This window comes from Natator depressus, chromosome 2 (assembly GCF_965152275.1).
Source record: "Natator depressus isolate rNatDep1 chromosome 2, rNatDep2.hap1, whole genome shotgun sequence".
Taxonomy (NCBI): Eukaryota; Metazoa; Chordata; order Testudines; family Cheloniidae; genus Natator; species Natator depressus.
Genome location: NC_134235.1, coordinates 258275028 through 258295133, shown reverse-complemented (window position 1 = coordinate 258295133; position 20106 = coordinate 258275028). Strand labels below are relative to the sequence as shown.

Below are 20106 nucleotides of genomic sequence, written 5' to 3'. Positions count from 1 at the left end.
AACCCTAGTCTTCTATGATTCTGTGATAAGGGGTACAGCGTGATGTTCTGGCAGAGGATGTGCTGCATTCCCCGTTCATGGCCGATACACTGCAAGATTGCCGAGTACTACCAGCTAAAGCAGTTAGTTGAAGTGGTGGAGGCCTATGCTTAACGTGCCAGGTTAAAATTCTCCTTCTGATCTGTACAGGGAGGAGCATGATTTAATTGTCAACTGAGCTCTGCCTCAGAAAACCCTGATAAGGGTTGAACATGGATTTTCCTGGTCCAACCTTTCAGTCAAACCGCATGCAGTGCTGGTTCCATTGTGGACGTGCAGGAGGTCATATTCCTAGCCTGGGCCTATGTCGACTCCTACATGCGTTACAGGTTGCCAGAAGCAAGCAGCTGTTACTGTATAGCCCCAGGATTGATTTCCAGTCGACCCGGCTGGAAACAACAGAGCTGGAGAGAAGAAAAGAAATCCACCTTCCCCCAGCATGGCAGCTGTCTCCGCAATGCTCAGCTTTTTTAATTTACGGCAGCCGCATTGCGGTACATGTGGGAACAGGCGAAGGCTGTAAAAAATAGTTACAGTGTCATATGAACCGAGGATCTAGCTTGTCACCAAAGGGGGAGAGAGCGGGAGAGAAGAGACAAGGGGAGGGGAAGACTGGGAAAGAGTCAGAAAGTCGGCCCTGCTCCACTGTAGTCCGTTGGGTGAAGCTAATTTGGTCATCAAAGTTCAACATTTTGAGGAAAAATTTCAACAGCCTTTTGAAAACTGGAAAACTGTTGCCCAACTCTATTAATAACTTCTTCCTACAGCAGCATTGTAGAATGTTTCATGTGGATACAGACATGCAGAAACTAACATGTATGTTCTGGTATAGTCATTCACGACACGCCAGTTCGGGTCAGCTGATAGTTGCCCAGAGGTCGATAACAGAATGGTTGTGCTGCTCCATCGTGCTATAAGTCATAAAGTGACTAAAAATCTCCTTGTTCTACTAGCCTTAGTCCCATCTATATGGGTCAGTTCTTAGACTGGAATGGAGAAGAAGGACTCTATCTTGAAGCAGTTCCTGGGAAACTCTTCAGCTAATCAGTTCCTTTTGTATGATATCCATCCATCTAGTTTTGGGTCTTCCAGCCGTTCTCTTACCCTCCACTTCTAAGATTAACATAAAGTGACTACAAATTGAAAACATTATGTATATTTTCCAAAATTTGACATTTTGAAAGCTGAAAAATTTCAATTTGTGAACTTCAAAATTTCTGACGATGAAAAGAATTTCAATAGCTGTACAATTGTTCAAAAATAGGGGGGGGGATGGCGACAATTTAATAGAAATGTTTCCAGTGTTTTGTTTTAATTGTCAACATTTGAAATGTGATTGAAAATTTGAAATATTTGGCTAGTTCAGTGTGTAGATCTCAACTTGCCATCTGAGCAGATGTGGTTTAGTGCAGGGGCGGGCAAACTTTTTGGCCTGAGGGCCACATCGGGTTTCCAAAATTGTATGGAGGGCCAGTTAGGGGAGGCTCTGTCTCCTCAAACAGCCAGGCCGCAGCCTCCTATCTGACCCCCCCCACTTCTAGCCCCCTGACAGCTCCCCCAGGACTCCTGCCCCATCCAACCCCCCCCGTCCCCTGACGTCCCCCCGGAACTCCTACCACCCCCTGCTCCCTGTCCCCTGACTACCCCTGGACCCTCCACCCCTGATTGCCCCCTGCCGCCCCATCCAACCACCCCTCTCATTCCTGACTTGCCCCCCGTGATCCCTGCCCCATACAACCCCCCCCGTTCCCTGCCCTCTGACCGCCCCGACCCCTATCCACACCCCTGGCCCCTGACCACCCCCAAAACTCCCCTTGCCCTCTATCCAACCCCCCTGCCCCATTACTGCGCTGCCTGGAACACCGGTGGCTGGCGGTGTTACAGCTACACAGCCCAGAGCACTGGGTCAGGCCATGGCTCTGCAACTGCGCTGCCTGGCCGCCCAGAGCCTTGTGCCGGCAGCGCGGCGAGCTGAGGCTGCAGGGGAGGGGGGACAGCAGGGGGGGGGCCGGGGGCGAGCCTCCCAGGCCAGGAGCTATGGGGCCAGACAGGAGGGTGCCGCGGGCCGTAGTTTGCCTACCTCTGGTTTAGTGCTTTCCCTCTCCATTCAGTGACTGACATGGTATGTGGTGGGGTGAGAATTGAAGGAACATGAACACGCACCAGCTTCTGCAGGCATGTCAGCAAAAGCCTCTCTGCTATCCTTCTCCAGGAAAGATGCTGAAAGTGAACACTGTCTTAATGCCAAAAGAGGACATTCCTATCTGGGGAAAGCCACACAACAGCCTCCCGGGATCTCTTTTAGGTCTCGTAAACATGTTTCGATCAAACCTAGTTTTAGATGGAAAATTGAGATTTTTGACTACATTAAATTTTCATAACACATGCCTGCTTTCCATGGAAAATTTCATTTTTTGGGGGGGTGGAGGGGTTTAAAAAAAAAGCATCTGAAAACTGAAAAATTGTGGCTGAAAATCAAAATATTTAAAGTCAAAGGTCCCGCTGTGGCGCTTCACGGGCGTTGTAGGTCAGTTTCCTCGTGCACGCATTTTTCATATGGGCTGGTCTCCATCTCCCGTTTTCACCGCTCCCAGGAATTCCCATGATGCACTCTCCTCACCTCTCTGTGAGGCGCGCAGGGGCTGTAGTCTGAGCAGGGAGCTGGACTGATGGAGGAGAATGGGCTGCGTGAGACACCGGAACTACAACTCCCATGGGGCACCACGGCAGCATTTCTGAACGGAAATATTCTGGTTTGGTCCCGAAATCTTTTGGCTTTTGATTTATTTATTTTTTGTCTAAAAAAGGTGAAATTATCTCTGGGAAACGCCCGTTTTCCGATGAGCTCCACTGTCTTTGGTGATTACCCCAACCCAGCTCTCAGGTGGAACTTCTCAAAACGTAATAAACAAGAGTATTTCAGGAGATCCACAACAAGCCTATGCCAGAAGCTGGGAATGGGCGACTGGGGATGGGTCTCTTGATGATTCCCTGCTCTGTTCATTCCCTCTGGGGCACCTGGCATTGGCCACTGTTGGCAGACAGGATCCTGGGCTAGATGGACGCTGGTGTGACCAAGTATGGCCGTTCTTACATTCTTATGTTGTATAAAATGCGCAGGTGATTCTGGAACAGCTTTCTGGCACAGAAAGCTGCCACTAACATCTGTTGCGTGAGCATGACTGAAAACAGAAAAACATGTTTTTCTGCACCTGAAAGTCAATTAATAGGAAGCAAAATTCTTGCTAATGCCTCCTGCATCTGTTGCTGCTCCCGGGATGCCATCAGAATAGCAATGGCATGGCAGCTAGGGATTAGAGCAGTGGTTCTCAACTTGTGATCCGTGGGCCCCTGAGGCACCGCAGACCGTGTGTAAGAGGTCCGCGAATGGGTGTCATTAACATAGAACTGGGGTTTTCAACCTGTGGTTCACAGACCCCGGGGGTTCCAAAGATTATGGCTAAGAATTCCAAAGGGGTCTGCACCTCCGTTTGAAAATTGTAGGTGTCCTCAAATGAAAAAAGGGTGCAAACCACTGGATTAGAGCACTGAATTAGGAAATCAGAACTCCTGGTTTCTGCATCCAGCTCTATAATTGATCTCAAGCAAGTTAAATATGAAATAATTGCTGCCCCCGCCCCGCCCCCCCACAGCTCCCGGCCCCCCTGCCGCAGCTCACCTCCGCTCCGCCTCCTTCCCTGAGTGCGCCATCGGGTCCTGCTTCTCCCCGCTCCCTGCCAGTGCTAGTGAGCGAAATAGCTTCGCGAAGGAGGGCGGAAGAGGGGGGAACGTAGCGCGCTCAGGAGAGGAGGCTGGGCCGGAGTGGGGATTTGGGGAAGGGGACCAATAGGGGCAGGGAGGGGGCCGAGAATGGGGGCGGGGAAGGGGTGGAGTTGGGGCAGGGCTGGGGGCGGAGGGCGCAAACCGGCGCTGGGGGAAGCAGCCTCCGGCTGCTGTTATAAATTTGCCGCCCCTGCAAATTTGCCGCCCTAGGCCTAGGCCTTGTCGGCCTAGCTGTTAATACGCTGCTGATCAGCCACACCATCAGGGGATCGTTCACCTGCACATCTACCAATGTGATATCTGCCATCGTGTGCCAGTAATGCCCCTCTGTCATGGACATCGGCCAAACCGGACAGCCTCTACGTAAAAGAATAAATGGACACAAATCAGACATCAGGAAAGCAATTTTCCCTCTCTTAGTAATGACACCGCCTCTTCAGTTATTGGGAGTGGACCACATCCACCCTGATCGAATTGGCCTTGTTACCACTGGTTCTCCACTCGTAAGGTAACTCCCTTCTCTTCATGTGCCAGTATATTTATGCCTGTATCTGTAATTTTCACTCCATGCATCTGAAGAAGTGGGTTTTTTACCCACAAAAGCTTATGCTCAAATAAATCTGTTCGTCTTTAAGGTGCCACCGGACTCCTCGTTGTTTTTGTGGATACAGACTAACACGGCAACCCCGCTGAAACTTGTGTCTTTGGTGGCCCAGGGCAAAAAGCATCTCTGCAGCAAGGGCCTGAGGCAAAGCCCATTGAAATGAATGGAAAGACTCCCATTGACTTTAGTGTCCTTTGGATCAGCCCCTAAGAGCACAGTGAGAATTCAGCATTTCTTGGGCTCTTTGTTCCATGTTAGAATCATAGAATATCAGGGTTGGAAGAGACCTCAGGAGGTCATTTAGTCCAACCCCCTGCTCAAAGCAGGACCAATCCCCAATTTTTGCCCCCATCCCTAAATGGCCCCCTCAAGGATTGAACTCACAATCCTGGGTTTAGCAGGCCAATGCTCAAACCACTGAGCTATCCCTCCCCCCAAAAGCTATCAGTGCCCACATGCCGTGATATCGCTGTCAAAGCGATGCCGTGACTCGTTACATTCTGTCTGTCCCCTTGTCAGAACCTGGGCGTACAATCAGACTGTGGTGGGCTTTCCAGTCTATACAGGTTGACCCGACAAGGTCTTCCACCTGCACTATCAGTCCTCCACTGTCTTTTTATGAATATGGCTGAGAAATTAACTGTGATCTGTGAACTTCTGGATGGAGAAAATGCCTTGTTGTTATTATTACCTTGTAACCTCCGAGCTGACGAGATGCTGAGCTGCTGCTAAGCTGTCTCTGGCATGCCTGATATTCCCCTCTCTTCATGGCCATGGCCAATTCAGAAATAAGATCTGCTGGATGTTCAGTGGTCTGCGTGAAATGAATCGGGGAGGGGGCTTGATTCCATGCCCCCAAACCGCCCCCACACTGAGCACTCATTAGCACCCTCGGTTGGCTGATTCAGCCATGAGATCAAGGAGTAAATGGAAGTCTGAACTCCCCTTCCCACTCTCAGACCTGGTCCCTCTAGGCTGAGGCACATTGGAGGGGGAATGTGGTGGAAGCTTGTGTTGGCTCTGCTTTTGCTGGATCCATGTTCTTTATTCATGGAGAACTTCTGTTTTCCATTTGGCACTTTTCTCCAGCAGTGAATTTCCCTCAAGACAGTATTAAAGTAAATGGACACTTACCATAAAGGCAACACAACCATTTAGAAGGCATAAAGGATGGCAGGATTTCAGCTACCACCCTTTATGGGGATAACCTGCTAAGTGGCACATGGGTGGTCACGTGCATGCAAAATGTGGTTGCACTTGATGCACCCTAGTTCTGTCAATGCTTGCCTTGCAGTACGTAGAGGAAGGCTTGGGATATGGCCATCACCTTCCCTCCCTCTGCTTTCAGCAAGGTCATGAACATCTATCTCTTCCCACTCTGACCAAGTGGGGTGCTCTTGTGATTGCCACGCTTTCTGTCCATCTCTGCACTTGTATTGTCACTCTAGCGCCTTATCTCCATTCCCTGCCCTTCCTACTGCAGCAGAGCCAGTTTCCTGTGGCGGGAGGGGAAAGTTCTGCTCTCAGTTATGATGATGCAAAAACTGAACACTAAGGGCGCTGGATACCCCCATCGGTATGTCCCCCACAGGCCTGTGCGGATTGACAGCACTGGAATCTGGCCTAAGTGAAATGAGTGGCTGGATCTGAGTGCTGCTCCTGGGGGGCTGGCATCTCTGTTACCGCTGGCACTAATGAACCCCTTGGGTGTCAATCCTGTAGGATAGACCAGTGAGTAGAGCTCCCCTGCAGGGCAGCGCTAAGGCACATTGACATGGGAGTTTGTCCTGCCTAGGGTTATCAGGTGTCTGGTTTTTGACCGGTGAGTTCAGTTGAAAAGGGAGCCTGGCAGTGTCCGGTCAGCATTGCTGACCAGACACTAAACAACCGGTTACCTGCAGTAACCGGTCTCTGCCTGCATGGCTGGAGTAGCTGTGGCTGGAGCCTGGAGGAGCTGCTCTCTGCTCAGCAGCTCATGGACAGAAGTGGCTGGCTGGCTTCTGAGGGGCTATAGCCTCTCCGGCAGAGAAGTAGGTGTGGGGGGAGATCCTGTCTGTCCCCTGTCTGCCCCGCTGTCCCTCGATTGCTCCCCATCCCCTCGCTCCAGGCCCTGACCCTCCTCCCTCTGCCCTGCCATGTCCTGATTGGGCAGGCAGGCGAGCTCCACGTCAGCTCCTCCCAGCCCAGCTCTGCAGGCAGCAGGTGAGTCCTGGGACGGGGGGGGGGAGCAAGTGATGATGGGGGGAGGGGAGTGACAATGCAGGGAGGGGGAAGAGGAGTGAGCAGGGGGCAGGGCCTGGAGGAAGAAGCAGGGCTGGGCCTGGGGCCTCGGTGGGGGTTGGGGAGGGAGGGAAGGGGCAGGGTATCCGGTTTTCAGCAGCTAGAAAGTTGGCAGCCCCTAGTCCTTTTCTGTGGATAGAAGGTGTCAGGCTCTAGGATCTGTCAAGCCAGCAATGCAATGTCCTTGTGGTGTGAGCAGACAAAGGGCTGCCCTTGCTGATTGCTCTTATCTCTCTCACTCCAGGCGAGGTGGCTTTGCATCTGCCCTGGTAACTGGAGAAGCAAAGAAGGCTGGGAAGCTTTGAGCCGACATTTTCCTTTTAGATGATGGGAGGCTTGTCCAACTTTTGCCCCAGCGGGGTAGCCGCTCGTCCCGTCGCCTGGAGGCTCTTGAATGTGTCATTTCAGCGGGACCCCACCGCTTCTCGCAAGTCACATTTCGCCTGGGCCGGGCCTGAGCAGAGACAACTGCAGACGGGAGCCCTGGCAGGACCAAATACAGCAGAAAGAAATGTGAGATGCCAGCCGGGCATGCGGCTCTTGTTGGCATTCAGCCTAAGATAGCTGAAGAACAGGTGACCTTCCGTTTGGCAGGGGCTGGTGGTACGTATCATTTCAGTGTGCTAACCCGCCTGCAGATTCTGAGGCCTATGGATTGGCCTCCTCAGAAATGCCAAATAGAAACTTGCATCCTTTCTACCTTCCTTACAAGCGGTGGAGGGTGAGGAGGTATCAGGAGTAGGAACCAGTTCGATAACGTGAAGCTACATTTCAAAAAAATGATCCTCTTGTCTAATAATCCACAGCTCACTAGAGATCTCTGGAAATCAGTGACTAGCCAGTGGAACAAGGAATGAAGCTGAGCATCAGGCTAGAAAAGCCGACCAAGTGTCTGGATTATTTTCACATCCACCTTGGTTTACAGGAGGGAAATTCTGGCTGGACAACACATAATGGACAATCATGATTTTTCAAGACACATGAATAAATACAGTTTGATTATTTATCATTTGTACTACCAGGGCACCTACAAGCCCCAGTCATGGACCGGGTCCCCATTGTGCTAGGCGCTGTGCAAACACAGGACAGAAAAACGGTCTCTGGCCCAAAGAGTTTAAAATCTAGGTAGAAGCGAGACAACAGGTGGAGACAGACAGATGGATGGGGACCGTAAGCTACCAAGGACGTCAAACATAAATCAACGCAGGTCCCATAGGGGCTTGCCTGATGGAACCCCGAATGTTGCATTAACCCAGAAAGAATGACAGAGGGCAAGAGAATATTGCTGGAACTGTTGTTCATCTGAAATACTGGGGACACCCCCAGTGCATTGTCGATCTTGAACTGGGGAAGTTGCATCATTTCTAGGGATGCTTGAAAAACGGTCAGGCTGCCCTAGTCCCTACGTTGATGGTGGTGAGTTTTTTTTTTAATCAGAACAGAAGCTGACATTATCCAAGCTTCCCTGGGACACTGGGCCACACAGTTCCTGTTGTTTTTAATTCATCAGTTGAGTCCCTAAGGCAGTTTCGGAAATCTCACCCACGATGGTGAAACCCGTCTTTCGATAGAGACTTTTAGTATCGCACTAGAGTGTGAATGCTTGTGTGTGTGCGCATCGCTGCGTTTCGCTGGATAAACCATGCCGGCTACGTATCCGGCCACCTTGGCTCCTTTAATTTCCCTTGGGAGAGGACTGTATGTACGGTGCCAGGGTTCTTAGGGTCTGTCTACACGGCAATTAAAAACTGGCGGCTGGTCCGTGCCAGCCGACTCGGGCTCAGGCTAAGGGGCTGTTTAACTGCAGTGTAGGCGTTCAGGGTTGGGCTGGAGTCCTGCCTCTAGGTCCCAGCAGGGTGGGAGGGTCCCAGAATTCAGGCTGCAGCCCTAGCCCAATGTCTGCATTGCAATTAAGCAGCCCAAGCCCAAATCAGCTGGCCCACGGGTGCCTAACTGCCGTGTGGACAGACCCGTTGTGCCTTATCCTCTCTTAGGAATCAGAGAGCTGACATCTAAAATTGAGACCGTTCTTGTCTCAGATGGGAACTAAGGGTATGTCAACACTACCCGCCGGATCGGTGGGCAGCGATCGATCCAGCGGGGGTCGATTTATTGCGTCTATCAGCCCCTGAGCGCTCTCCCGTCGACGCCTGTACTCCACCGCTGCGAGAGGTGCAGGCAGAGTCGACGGGGGAGCGACAGCAGTCGACTCACTGCGGAGAAGACACCCCGGTAAGTCGATCTAAGTACGTCGACTTCAGCTACGTTATTCACGTAGCTGAAGTTGCATAACTTAGATTGATCCTCCCCCCAGTGTAGACCAGGGCTTTTACTGACAATCAACTCAATACTGTAGCAAAGGCACAGAGCTCCATCACTTCTAGCAGAGCTGGTCACTCAGAAACAGGTGAGCTTTAAAGAGTCCACTGGACACAGAACAAAGAGATGGGAACCTGCAGTGTAATCCACTCCCCCCTCCCCTATACACACACCCCAGAAAAATTTGATCAAGCTCCAACCTCATGCCTAAAATCCCCAAACTCTCTTTCCATTTCAGTGCTAATTCATAACAATGCCATAACGGACTGCTCTAAAATAGCAGGGTAAATGTCTTGTCCTTTTATAGCAGTGCCCCTATTGTGGGCCCTGGCATGTGATGGGCTGGGTGAATGACACAATGTGTGACATTAAGGGACCGGCAGGGATAAAGACCTCTGCTGGAGGAGTGACTTGTGCTCTGCTTTATCCTTGAGCAGCCACCCCTACTCTGTCTCTCTCTCCCTCTCTCTTTTTTTCCCTCTTTGTGAAACAGTCGAAAAAGCAGCATGCCCCCCAAGAAGCCTGACCCAAAGAAGCCCGAACCAAAGAAAGAGGAACCGAAGGCAGCACCTAAGCCAGCACCACCACCAGAGCCGGAGACCCCCAAGGAAGTCCTGTTTGACCCAGCTAACATCAAAGTAGGTATCTTTTCAACCTACTGCAGGAGGCATGGCCAGGGCTGTTTGGAGCAGGGCTGTTGCCTTCTGTGCATTATGAGGTTAGGGCCGAGCCTATCTGGAGCTACTCTTTGTCACTTGGCCAGATCCTGCTGCGGGAGGTGGGCAGCAGAGGGACTGTGCCCTCGGGCCAGCTCTTGGAGTCAAATCTGCAGTTGAGCAATATAATCGAACTCCCAGGGGCTTCTCTTTTCCCAAGAGAAAAGCTGAGGGCTGAATTCCATTTGACAAGGGATACGTTAGATCCTCTTGCCCCCGGTTAGAGGCAAATCCCTCCCCTTCCGCCTTTCCACACGGGGATGGGAAATCTAATGCTGCAAGGTTTTCCATGCCAATAAGAAATACTTGTTTGCCTTAAAGCAAGTGAGCAAATCCACCCCACAGTTTCTAAGAGGAGCACAACACAGTGGCATATGAAGCCTCAGTGTGCACGTATGCTAGGTATGCAGAGAGAAAGCCGGGCGAAAGTCCATGCATACTGAGCATCCTGCTGCCTTAAGGGACTGCCCCAAAGGATAACCAAGTGCAATGAGCCTCATTCCATTCTACCTTTCTTAGATCCGCTCTGTTACACAGCTGATCCTGTTGAGCCCTTGAGTATTTGGTTAAGTCGTGTTCATATGCCTGTGTTTGTGTGTATTTCCTTTCCTATATAGCACAGAGAGGGCCAGATGTTCAGCTGGTGTAAATCGGTGTCGCTGCATTGACTTCAGCTGTGGCTGTGACATCAGCTGAGCATCTGGCCCAGACTGAGAAAGAGAGCAAGAATGCATCCAAATGTCAGTATCAGAGATGAATTACTGGAGGGTTTGCCCTGTTGGTTCATACAAACTTAATGAAAGAAATAAAGATTTGAAGGCAGGGCAGCTACATTTACCCTTCGCTCTTTCTGGACTGGATTGAAATCCAGAAGCCCCACAGATGTCTTTAGGAAGCACTTTCTCACACCGTTGGCGCGTTAAAGGCTACGCAACAGATGGAGGCCACCAGGCAGTAGCAGGTCTGTCTGCCTTTTGCAAACAGCAGGTCTGTCTGCCTTTTGCAAAGGGTTTGCTTTTGAGCTAGGAAATGAAGGACCCACCGTGGCAATTCATGCAGCGAACTCTTGTGGGGACCTGAGCCAGATCGTCAGGTGGTGTAAATCAGAATATTTCCACTGACTGGTTTAAAACGATGCCAAGGTGCAACAGCTGAGGATCTGGCCCATTGCTTTAATAATGATCCAACTTCTTGCTTGGGAAGTGTCCCGAGGACTGTTTCCATTTAGGACGAGCAGAAGATTTTAAGGCATCAGTGAGAAAATGGGTAATTCCAGGGAGAGGGGGCCAAAAAACCTGCGGTGGAACAGCCTCTCAGCTGGTGCAAATTGGTGTCACTCCCTTGAATGAATGGAGTCAGATCCCCAGCTGGTGTACAAAGGCCAGACTCTCAGCTGTTGCACGTTGGCATAGTTTGACTGGTCAATGGAGCCATGCTGATTTACACCACCTGAGGATCTGGCCCGGCTTCTCTGAAGAGACACTGATTAACTATCAGATGTGGAGGGGCGGGGAGGGGAGCAACACCTCCAGCAGCTTTTCCTGCTAGTTAAAAAGTCAAGGCAAATAAAGGAGCCGGGGAACGCCAGAGGACATGAATGTGTCATGCTGCTGCCGACGTGGGGTGCTTGTTCAGCTCAGAGCAACTTGGCCCACAGGCAGAGTAGCAGAACATGGCGGGTGCTTTGCTACCCTGGAGAGATTGTGACCCCATATTTCAGCTGAGGGTTTCTGAGAAAGGAAGAGCTGGGCTGGGACCTCCTCTGGTTTCTTTCACATAGCAAGGGCCCCAGACGTAACGGTCTGCAAACGGCGGACCAGCAAGAGGAGAACTGTAGCATCCTAGTAAGAGAGAGAACAAACAGGCATAAAAGGACTCTAATGATGGTGGTTATGGGTCTAGCCTAGGACTTGGGAGGGGTAGGTTCCAGTCCATGCTCTGCCACAGATTTCCTGAGGGACCTTGAACAAGTCACTTAGCCTCTTTGTGCCTCAGTTCTCCATCTGTACAATGGGGATAACAGCACCACCCTACCTCATGGTGCATTCTGAGCATCAATACATTAAAGGCTGTAAGGCGCTCACATTCTGTAGTAATGAGAGCCATATTAGTAGGCTAGAGAGATGGGCATCAGTCCATTCTAGAGCGGGTCAAAATATATCTATATCTTTTAAATTCACCAGCTTTTCAAAACGTCTGAACACAGTTTCACGCCACTAGTTTTCCAAGTGGGCAGATTTTTCATTTTAAAATAAATACGCTGCACTTTTCCGCCAGCGGAATGATTTTCCATCCTCCTAGACCAGAATTTTCAAATACAACATTTTTCATAAAAGGAAAAAGGGCCATTTTTTTGGTGGGGAAGTGTAAAAACTTCCCAGGGGTGAGATCTATCAGTCTGTGGGATGGTCTCCGTGGGAACTGACTGAAAGCCATTACTTGACACATTTAAAACAAGACTGGCTAAACGTTAGTAAATGCACACAGGGAGTGTAGCTACTCTGCTTCTTGGGGCCGGAGATAAATGGTCTTTTCTACCTCTAGCTTCTATCTTAATAAATAATGGATTAAAAGCCTGATCTTGCACTCCAGAAATGAATGGGACTTTAAAGCCATTGACTTTAATGGGTTCAGGATCAGGCCCTATATTCTTGTCTCTGTTCCATTAGTGAAAATCTGGAGTAACTCCATTTAAGTCAGTGGAGTGATTCAGGAGCTGCAGTGGTGGATGGGAGCACAGGATTGGGTCTGACACTGTGGTACGGTAAAGGACATCGGATGGGATCCAAAGCACATTGAAGTCAGCGGAAAGGTTTCTGTGTACTTTAGTGGGCAGTGGACTGGGCCCATGGAAAACATAAGCCCTTCCCTGGATTTTGTCTCATTGTGACCAATATCGTGAACTTTCTGCACAGACTTTTGGCATTGATAAATCTGCACCCGAGCCTCCCTCCCCTGAGGGATGAATTGTCCTTCAGATGTTCTGGAGCCAGAACATTGGGTTCTTTATACACACAGTGCAAACTACCTTCACTCCCCGTAGCGTGCTTATAATGTTGCAGGGTGCCAAATTTTGTCCTGCATTCTGCTCCCATGGATTGCACAGGGCATAAATTGAGGCAGGATTTGGCCCCAGAGTGGTGGAGAGTCCAGGGGGTTTGGAGTCCAAAGACCAAGAGGAGTAGGTCAGAGAATCATAGAAGATTAGGGTTGGAAGAGACCTCAGGAGGTCATCTAGTCCAACCCCCTGCTCAAAGCAGGACCAACACCAACTAGGTCTATGCAGGGAGCTAGAAGGGCTGGGCTAATGATCACCATTACAGAAGCTTGGGCAGATGTCTCCATTCCACCTGCCCATCGTAACAATATTCACGAATGTACGTGTCTTGGAGACGGGATGGGCATGGTTTATTTTCGTTGGGCGCCTACTGTCCTAGAACCTTGAAAGCCCACCTCTCCTGCAGGGTTTTCTTGCCCTGCAGATTGCACACCTTGGTATAACCTTGAGTTTCTGGTTACAAAGCTCCCTTCCTCTTTTGGCAGGAAAGGAAGGATTTTAAGGCTCCGGGACTGCTGCAGCCATGAGGGAGTGAAGCTGGTTCTGCAGTGGGCGACAGGGAAGATGAGTTCCCTACCCATTCTCAGAGGCATGGGTTCAGTTCACAGGCACGGAGAGCATTCAGAGACCCCGTGTTGTGCCCTGGCAGGGTAGTGGAGGAGAGGCAGACTCAGATGGACAAGAAGCGGGAAGGGCATGGGGGTCGTGCGTGCATAGGGGACACGAGAGGATTTCAACCTGTGAGGGTAGTTCTGTGTTTTGTATGTTGGCACATGAAAGTCTGCCACAGTTAGAATCCTAAATGGCCAGTGACAGGTGTATGGGGCTGAGGAATGGGGCTCGTTTGAAAAGGGGAATGGACTGATTGCATAAGAAAATGCAAAAGGGGCTTCTGTTTCCAGGAGAAAATCCACCTGTTGGAAGTAAGATTGGGATGTCCTGGCACAGACAGATTCCTGAAGTCTCAGTAGGCTGGCGAAAGCTGGCAGATTGGCGGCCCTGGGATCTGGAGCCCTGTCTCCACGGAGCAGCATGGGCAGCAAAAGTGCTGGCTTCTTCCACCCTGTCCATTACCATGCCTTAACCCTGATCCACGTGGTCCTCCCTAGAGTGAGAGGAGAACTGAATTTTATTCATCTATAGGACCAACATGGCTACAACTACACTGCATACATTCTCCATCCGCTGTCGTTCTTTGGCATCTGTGCTGAACCCTCCTTAGACGAGATCAGTTAGCGCCAGGTGAGAAGGTTGCTTATGGGACATGAACCCACAAGAGATGGCTTGAGACCCACCAGCTCTGCTCATATCAGTCACTCAACAGCCATCAACTGATAACTTTAAATCATTACCAAATGGTGGGCCAGAACCTCAGCAGAGGGTGAGGTTCAGAGGATGATTGCTCAGCATGTTCTGAGAATTAGGGCCCTTTCTGGCATCGCAAGATGGGCACCCAGAATCACTTGAGCAATCTTGCTCAATGGGACAACTCACGTGCTTGGAGTTGGGCACGCGCTTCAATACTTTGCTGAGCCAGGGCCTCGAACATAAACCATGTTCCTCCCTCCTGGAAGAATCCTGCACGTCTCTTTAAAGAGTTTGTGGGCCAGGAGGGAAAGAAAAAAAGGAAGTGACCCAATCTCTGTGTATTTCCTCACTGGGAAAAGCTGGAAAATTGGTCAAATTTGTGTCACTTTTTCCATGATGTTATAACAGTGCATGAATTAGACACCCTCTCTGCTCCCGCAGTCCCATTGCACGGGCTATATGGTGCTCTGTGTAATGTCAGGAGGGGTGTAGCAACCAAAATCCTGACTCAGAAGGGATTTGCCTTGGATATGCCATGGGCACTGGCTCGGTCATCCTTGAAGAGGTAGAAATTATGCTTCTGGCTAGGCAAAAGGTAGAGCCATGGCCTCACCCACCTTGGGGCACATGGCATCTTTCAGGATGCCAGAAGACATGAATCTCATTGGGGTTCTGGCTTGCTCTGGCCCAAGAAGGAGGTGGAAACTTCTTATAGTCTCCAGAGGTTAGCTACAGTCTGGCCTTTCTTTCTTTCTTTCTTTCTTTCTTTCTTTCTTTCTTTCTTAGGAAATATATTTTTAATCATCACCCCCATTATTATTACTGGTGCCCAGTGCTGCCCAGTGGATTTATACTTGCAGAACAGTTTCCCTTACGGCCCCCTCTGCTCACGCACTTGTACGTTTCAGTGATCACCTGTTAGGCTGAAATTTTATTTCCTCTGCCTGTAAGTGATTTTTTTTCCCTGAGGAGTTTGAGCAAAAAGAAATTTGAGTCGCAATCTGTGAGCAGCAGTCTTTGAGTAGCAGTCTTTACTGACGTTTTGGCCTGGGCAAAGCACCTGATCCAAAGTTCACTGAAGTTTTCGCTCTGATTTCAATGGGCTTTGGCTCGAGCAGTGTTCTATCAGGGTCCAGCAGCCACCCTCGGCATACACCACAGCTGAGGTCTGCCTCCCCTCTGCTCTTGTCTTCTATAAATGGAAGGGTCTTTCTTCCCCCTCCCCCCCTGCCCCCGGTTGTGTCCCCTTTCTGTAACAGGAGGCAGGAAAGTGTGATGTTACACACAGCGCGTACACCCAGGGAGGGGGCATCTCAGCAAGAGGAATCCAGATCTGGCCTGTCAACACAATCTCTGTTTCCTCTCACAAGCCTCCTCTGCTGCAAAGGGTTGTTGTCTTCAATTACCTCCAGCGAGTTTTCCCTCAGCATTCAGGAGCCTGCAGCCAAGACTGCGTCTGTTTTATGTAGGCAATACAGCCCATGCCATGCTCAGAATACCCTATTAGTAATTTACTCTGGCGCTTGTGGATGGATCCCAGCAGCAAAGATAATTGAAACACCAGAAAGTCAGAGTACAGTTCTAAAGGCAGCTTTGCTCTTTATTTATCACAGCGCCTGTAAAGCCAGAGGTACAGACCGTCCTCCGTCAGGCTGGGCACTGCGGGGCAGGCTTTTAATCATCGGAGAAAGCACATTTTTCCCCCTCTCTCCCTTCTGAGCAGCTGGCTTGGGTTGACTTGAATCTGGCAACTAATTCTGCAGGAGTTGGTCGCTATCTGACGTGGCGGGTGGTATTTGGACTCTAGGAAACAAATGTATGCAGTAGCACTGGCTGGACCTGACAGTTCCTTGGGGGTTACTCATGTAAGGAAAGGGTGCAGGATCGAACCCTTTCCTTGTAAGTAGAGATGGGGCTTGAGTCACCATAACTTGCTCCAGCTCTTGGAGCACAAACAGGCCCAGTGTTGAGGGGTATTCCCGGAAAGGACTGGTTTTGAAAGATAGTGATGGGGAGATAGGGACAGAGCTGCCAGGTTAGATACACAAGGGCAGATCGAGGGATCAGAAAGTCAAGAGGAAGAAAGGGTTTGTGGTTAAGGAACTGTATTGGACCCAGGAGATTAGAGCCACCGTTGGGACCCCTTCAAGTGTCACATGTTTTTCACCGTTTACACTAATTCAGTCCAGGTTATGGAACCACAGGAAACTCAGAGTACATTCAAAACTCAAGCTGGGGGCTCTTTGAAAGTAGACCCTGGGTTGCTTAAAACTGAACTTGGCATTGTGCATCTCCTGGCACAAACTACCATAAAACCAGCCAAAACCATCTCTCTCTCTCTCTCTATCCCTAAGCATACCTGTCCATCCATCTATCCCCATGCATACATGTCCATCTATCCACCTAATTATCTATCATCTCCATAGGTACCCATCTCTCTCTCTCTCTTCCTCTCTCATACTTATGTGATTCTCATCATCATAGTTTCTGGCTTGAATTTAGAGTCTCACCTGGCATCTCAGTTTGGTACAATAGTTTAGCACAGCTCTAAGTATCAGCATTATAGATGTTTGTAAATCTTTTTGGGGGGGTTTGCTTTAAAGTCGTTGTCTGAGCTCAATCAGGATGTGCTGAGATTGCTACCCCTGCATTGCCAAGGTGGTGTCAGCCAGGTGAGGTCTGTGGCTTTTAAGGGTCTAGTCATAACAGGAATGTTCAGTAAAGCAGGAACGCAGGGATAGAGCTGTGTCCGGACCAAGACACTGGTGTAATTAATCTAATGACAACCCGTGTCTAATAATGCTCAGAATCTGCTCCTGCAAAGGACCTGGTGTGAATCCATGGCTCAATCCAGCTCTTATTGAAGTCAATTGGAGGCTGATTATCTTCAGAGAAGCGATACTATCTGAAAATCCAGCCTACCGATTTCAATGGCGCTACACTGGTTTACACTAGCTGAGGATATGGCCATTAATTTCAATGGAGCTACCCTGCTTCACACTAGCTGAGAATACAGCCTGTTGGCTCTAGTCATCAATGTGCTTGGGGCTTGGGGAATAGAGTAGAATGCCTTCCTGACTCTCACAGGCAAGTCGATGGTGCTTTGAAGCATGAGGGTTGTTTAGTATTATCTTTGTTACCATAGTCTGCATAGTTACAAATGTTATTGGTACCAGTCAGAAGATTGGGGACGAGCGCTGTGCTTCAGCTAGTATACCTTGGTAGTGAAGCTTTCCTGATTTACACCAACAAAGTATCTTATTTGCTCTCTAGTTGCATGTTTATCTCACCTCATCACTGTAGTATCTGAGCACTTCACAATCATTACAAGTGTAGGGAAGTTTTACCCCCATTTCACAGATAAGGAATGGAGGAACAGAGGAGCTTAAGCATCTTACCTCAGGTCACACGGGCAATTTTTACCTGATCTGTGAATTTTACCAAGGTCTCCTGTTTCCCAGTCCAGTGCCCTATCCACTAGCCCTCCCAGATCTTGGTCCTCCCGTATCGATTCTTTTTAAAACCCAGCCACAATGTGTCTTGATGAGCAGGGAGTTATTAAAAGCACACTCTGGAGACCAAGCAACTCTGTAATAAGATCTGCATTTCTCACATAGCTGCTAAACCTCAATAAATGTGGTTTTAATCACTATTTGTTTAATGTGCAATAACTGTTCTATTAAATTTAAGTTAAATGCACAACTAAATACATGCAGGATGCTGGAGCCAAAGTGCTAAACTTTTCCCAAGTGACTCAAAAGCCAAACTGTAGGCATGGAGAAAAGGAGTACTTGTGGCACCTTAGAGACTAACAAATTTATTTGAGCTCAAATAAATTTGTTAGCCTCTAAGGTGCCACAAGTCCTCCTTTTCTTTTTGCAAATACAGACTAACACGGCTGCTACTCTGAGACCTGTCATTATGCAAGTAGGCATGGAGTATTTATTTCACCCATAAACTAGTAAAACCTAAAGGGACTGAAATGTGACTCGGAGAGTACCATATACCAGTTCCTTTCTTGGCACAGCTTATTGGCCCCGCATTAGGGGGTCAGAGCCTAGGGTCCACCCACTCCCTGCCTACCATTGGCTGCTATCTCCTTCCAAGCTGTGGCAATGCAGGTAGATATACATGGGCTTAAAAGGGCTCCTTTCTTATGCCCTTTGATTTCCCGGTGCAGGTATTTAGTTGGGTTCACAACTGAGCCCTCAGTAAGAGACAGCTCCTGACCCCAAGAGTTTACAATCTAAGTAGACCAGCCAGACAATGGAGGTATTAGTATATGGACAAAGAATGGCTGTCAGTTGGGACAGTAGGCCGAGATGTGAATTCAAGTCCTGACTCTGCCACAGACTTTCTTTCTGACCTTGGACACGTCACTTAGCCTCTCTCTGCTTCAGTTCCCCATGTGTAAAATGGGGATAGTACCAATGCCGGCTTTTCATCAGTAGATCTCAAAGCTCTCTGTAGCATTACCCTGTTTTACAGATGGGGAAACTGAGTCACGGGGGGACGGGACGGGACTTGCCTAAGGTCACCCAGCAGCAGAACCCAGATCTCTGGTATCCCAGGTCAGTGGTCTAGTCACTGGGCCCACTGCCTCCTCCTATGGTTAGCACTATGTCATAGCCATCGAGTTTAAGTCCAGAAGGGCCCACCAGACCATCCAGTCAGATGCCCTGTATGTCATGGGCCACCAACATCACCTGGCCCCTGCACACGAAACCCAGCAATGGAAATGAGACCCACAGGAGACTAGATTATTATGTGCCACAGGCGGAAAACAGGAGGGGCCAAGCTGCACCCATGCATGAGGACCCTGCAATAGCAGGGGAATGAACACTCGAAGGAGAGCTAGAGAGGTATTACTCCTATCCGACAGGCCGGGACTGGAGGCCAAGAGAAGTCAAGAAACATGCCCAAGGTCATGCTACAAGTCTGGGCTAGAGCCAGGCAGCACACTCAGCAATCCTATCCTTTTTTTTTAACACTGGCAGGTTTCAAGGCTTGGAAAGAAACCTGGGAAAGGAAAGGGAAGCGATATGGCCAGAGGGACAGTGCAACCACAAGCCCGTGCTAGAATTGTTCCTGAGCAAAATCCCTTCCCGAGTGTAATTTCATCTCCCGCTGCAGGCAGACATCTTATAAGGCATTGTTCCCTGATCTCTCTGTCTGGCCTGTACTCCAAATCACAAGGAGTGGTAAGGGAGGAGGGGGGCATCAGAGGAACTAAATTTAAACTGAAAGCATTAAGTTATGTCAAAGGTATGTGGTCATCCAGGAGCCAAGTTCTCCTAGATGAGATGGCTGCTTCCTAGAATCATGTACCGAATGGTCACGTACAGGGAGCCGGGTGTTATCACTGCTAATAATAGTGCCCGAGGAAGATTCAGATGCATTTACTTGTGGCATCTCGCTACACTCAGGACCAGAGCCTCGGCTGGTGAAAAGCAGCATAGAGCTCTTGAATTCACACAATCTGTCCATGTCCAGGAGCTACTGACTTCAAGGGAACTACACCCATTTTCACCATCTGCAGATTTGGCTCATTAGCTTTAGTGGAGCCAGGCTGATTTACACCACCTGAGAAGCCAGCCTATTGAGTCTAATGAAGCTACACTGATTTACACCAGCAGATCATACAGTCCATTGATCTCAATGCAGATGTGCTGATTTACACCAGCTGAGGCTCTGGCCCATTGATTTCAATGGTGCTGTACTGATTTACACCAGCTGATGATATGACCCTCTGATTTCAATAGAGCTGTGCTAATTACACCAGCTGAGGCTCTGGCTCATTGATTTCATTGGAGCTGTACTGATTTGCACCAACTGAGGATATGGCCCACTGATGTAAATGGAGCTGTGCTGATTTACACCAGCTGAGGATATGGCCCACTGATGTCAAAGGAGATGTGCTGATTTACACCAACTGTGGATATGGTCCATTGATTTCAATGGAGATGTGCTGGTTTACGCCTGCCGAGGATATGGCCCTT

At 49.5% G+C, this 20106-nt stretch overlaps 1 protein-coding gene across 1 annotated transcript in view; it reads left to right on the top strand.

The window, feature by feature from the left end:
- The first annotated feature begins 9389 nt into the window (after positions 1-9389).
- The window catches only part of MYL3 (myosin light chain 3), a 41119-nt gene continuing 30402 nt past the window's right edge, over positions 9390-20106 (top strand). The window contains exon 1 of the mRNA XM_074946445.1: positions 9390-9663. Within this exon, the coding sequence (XP_074802546.1) occupies positions 9532-9663 (132 nt within the window). The 5' untranslated portion in view covers positions 9390-9531. The remainder of the gene's footprint in view (positions 9664-20106) is intronic.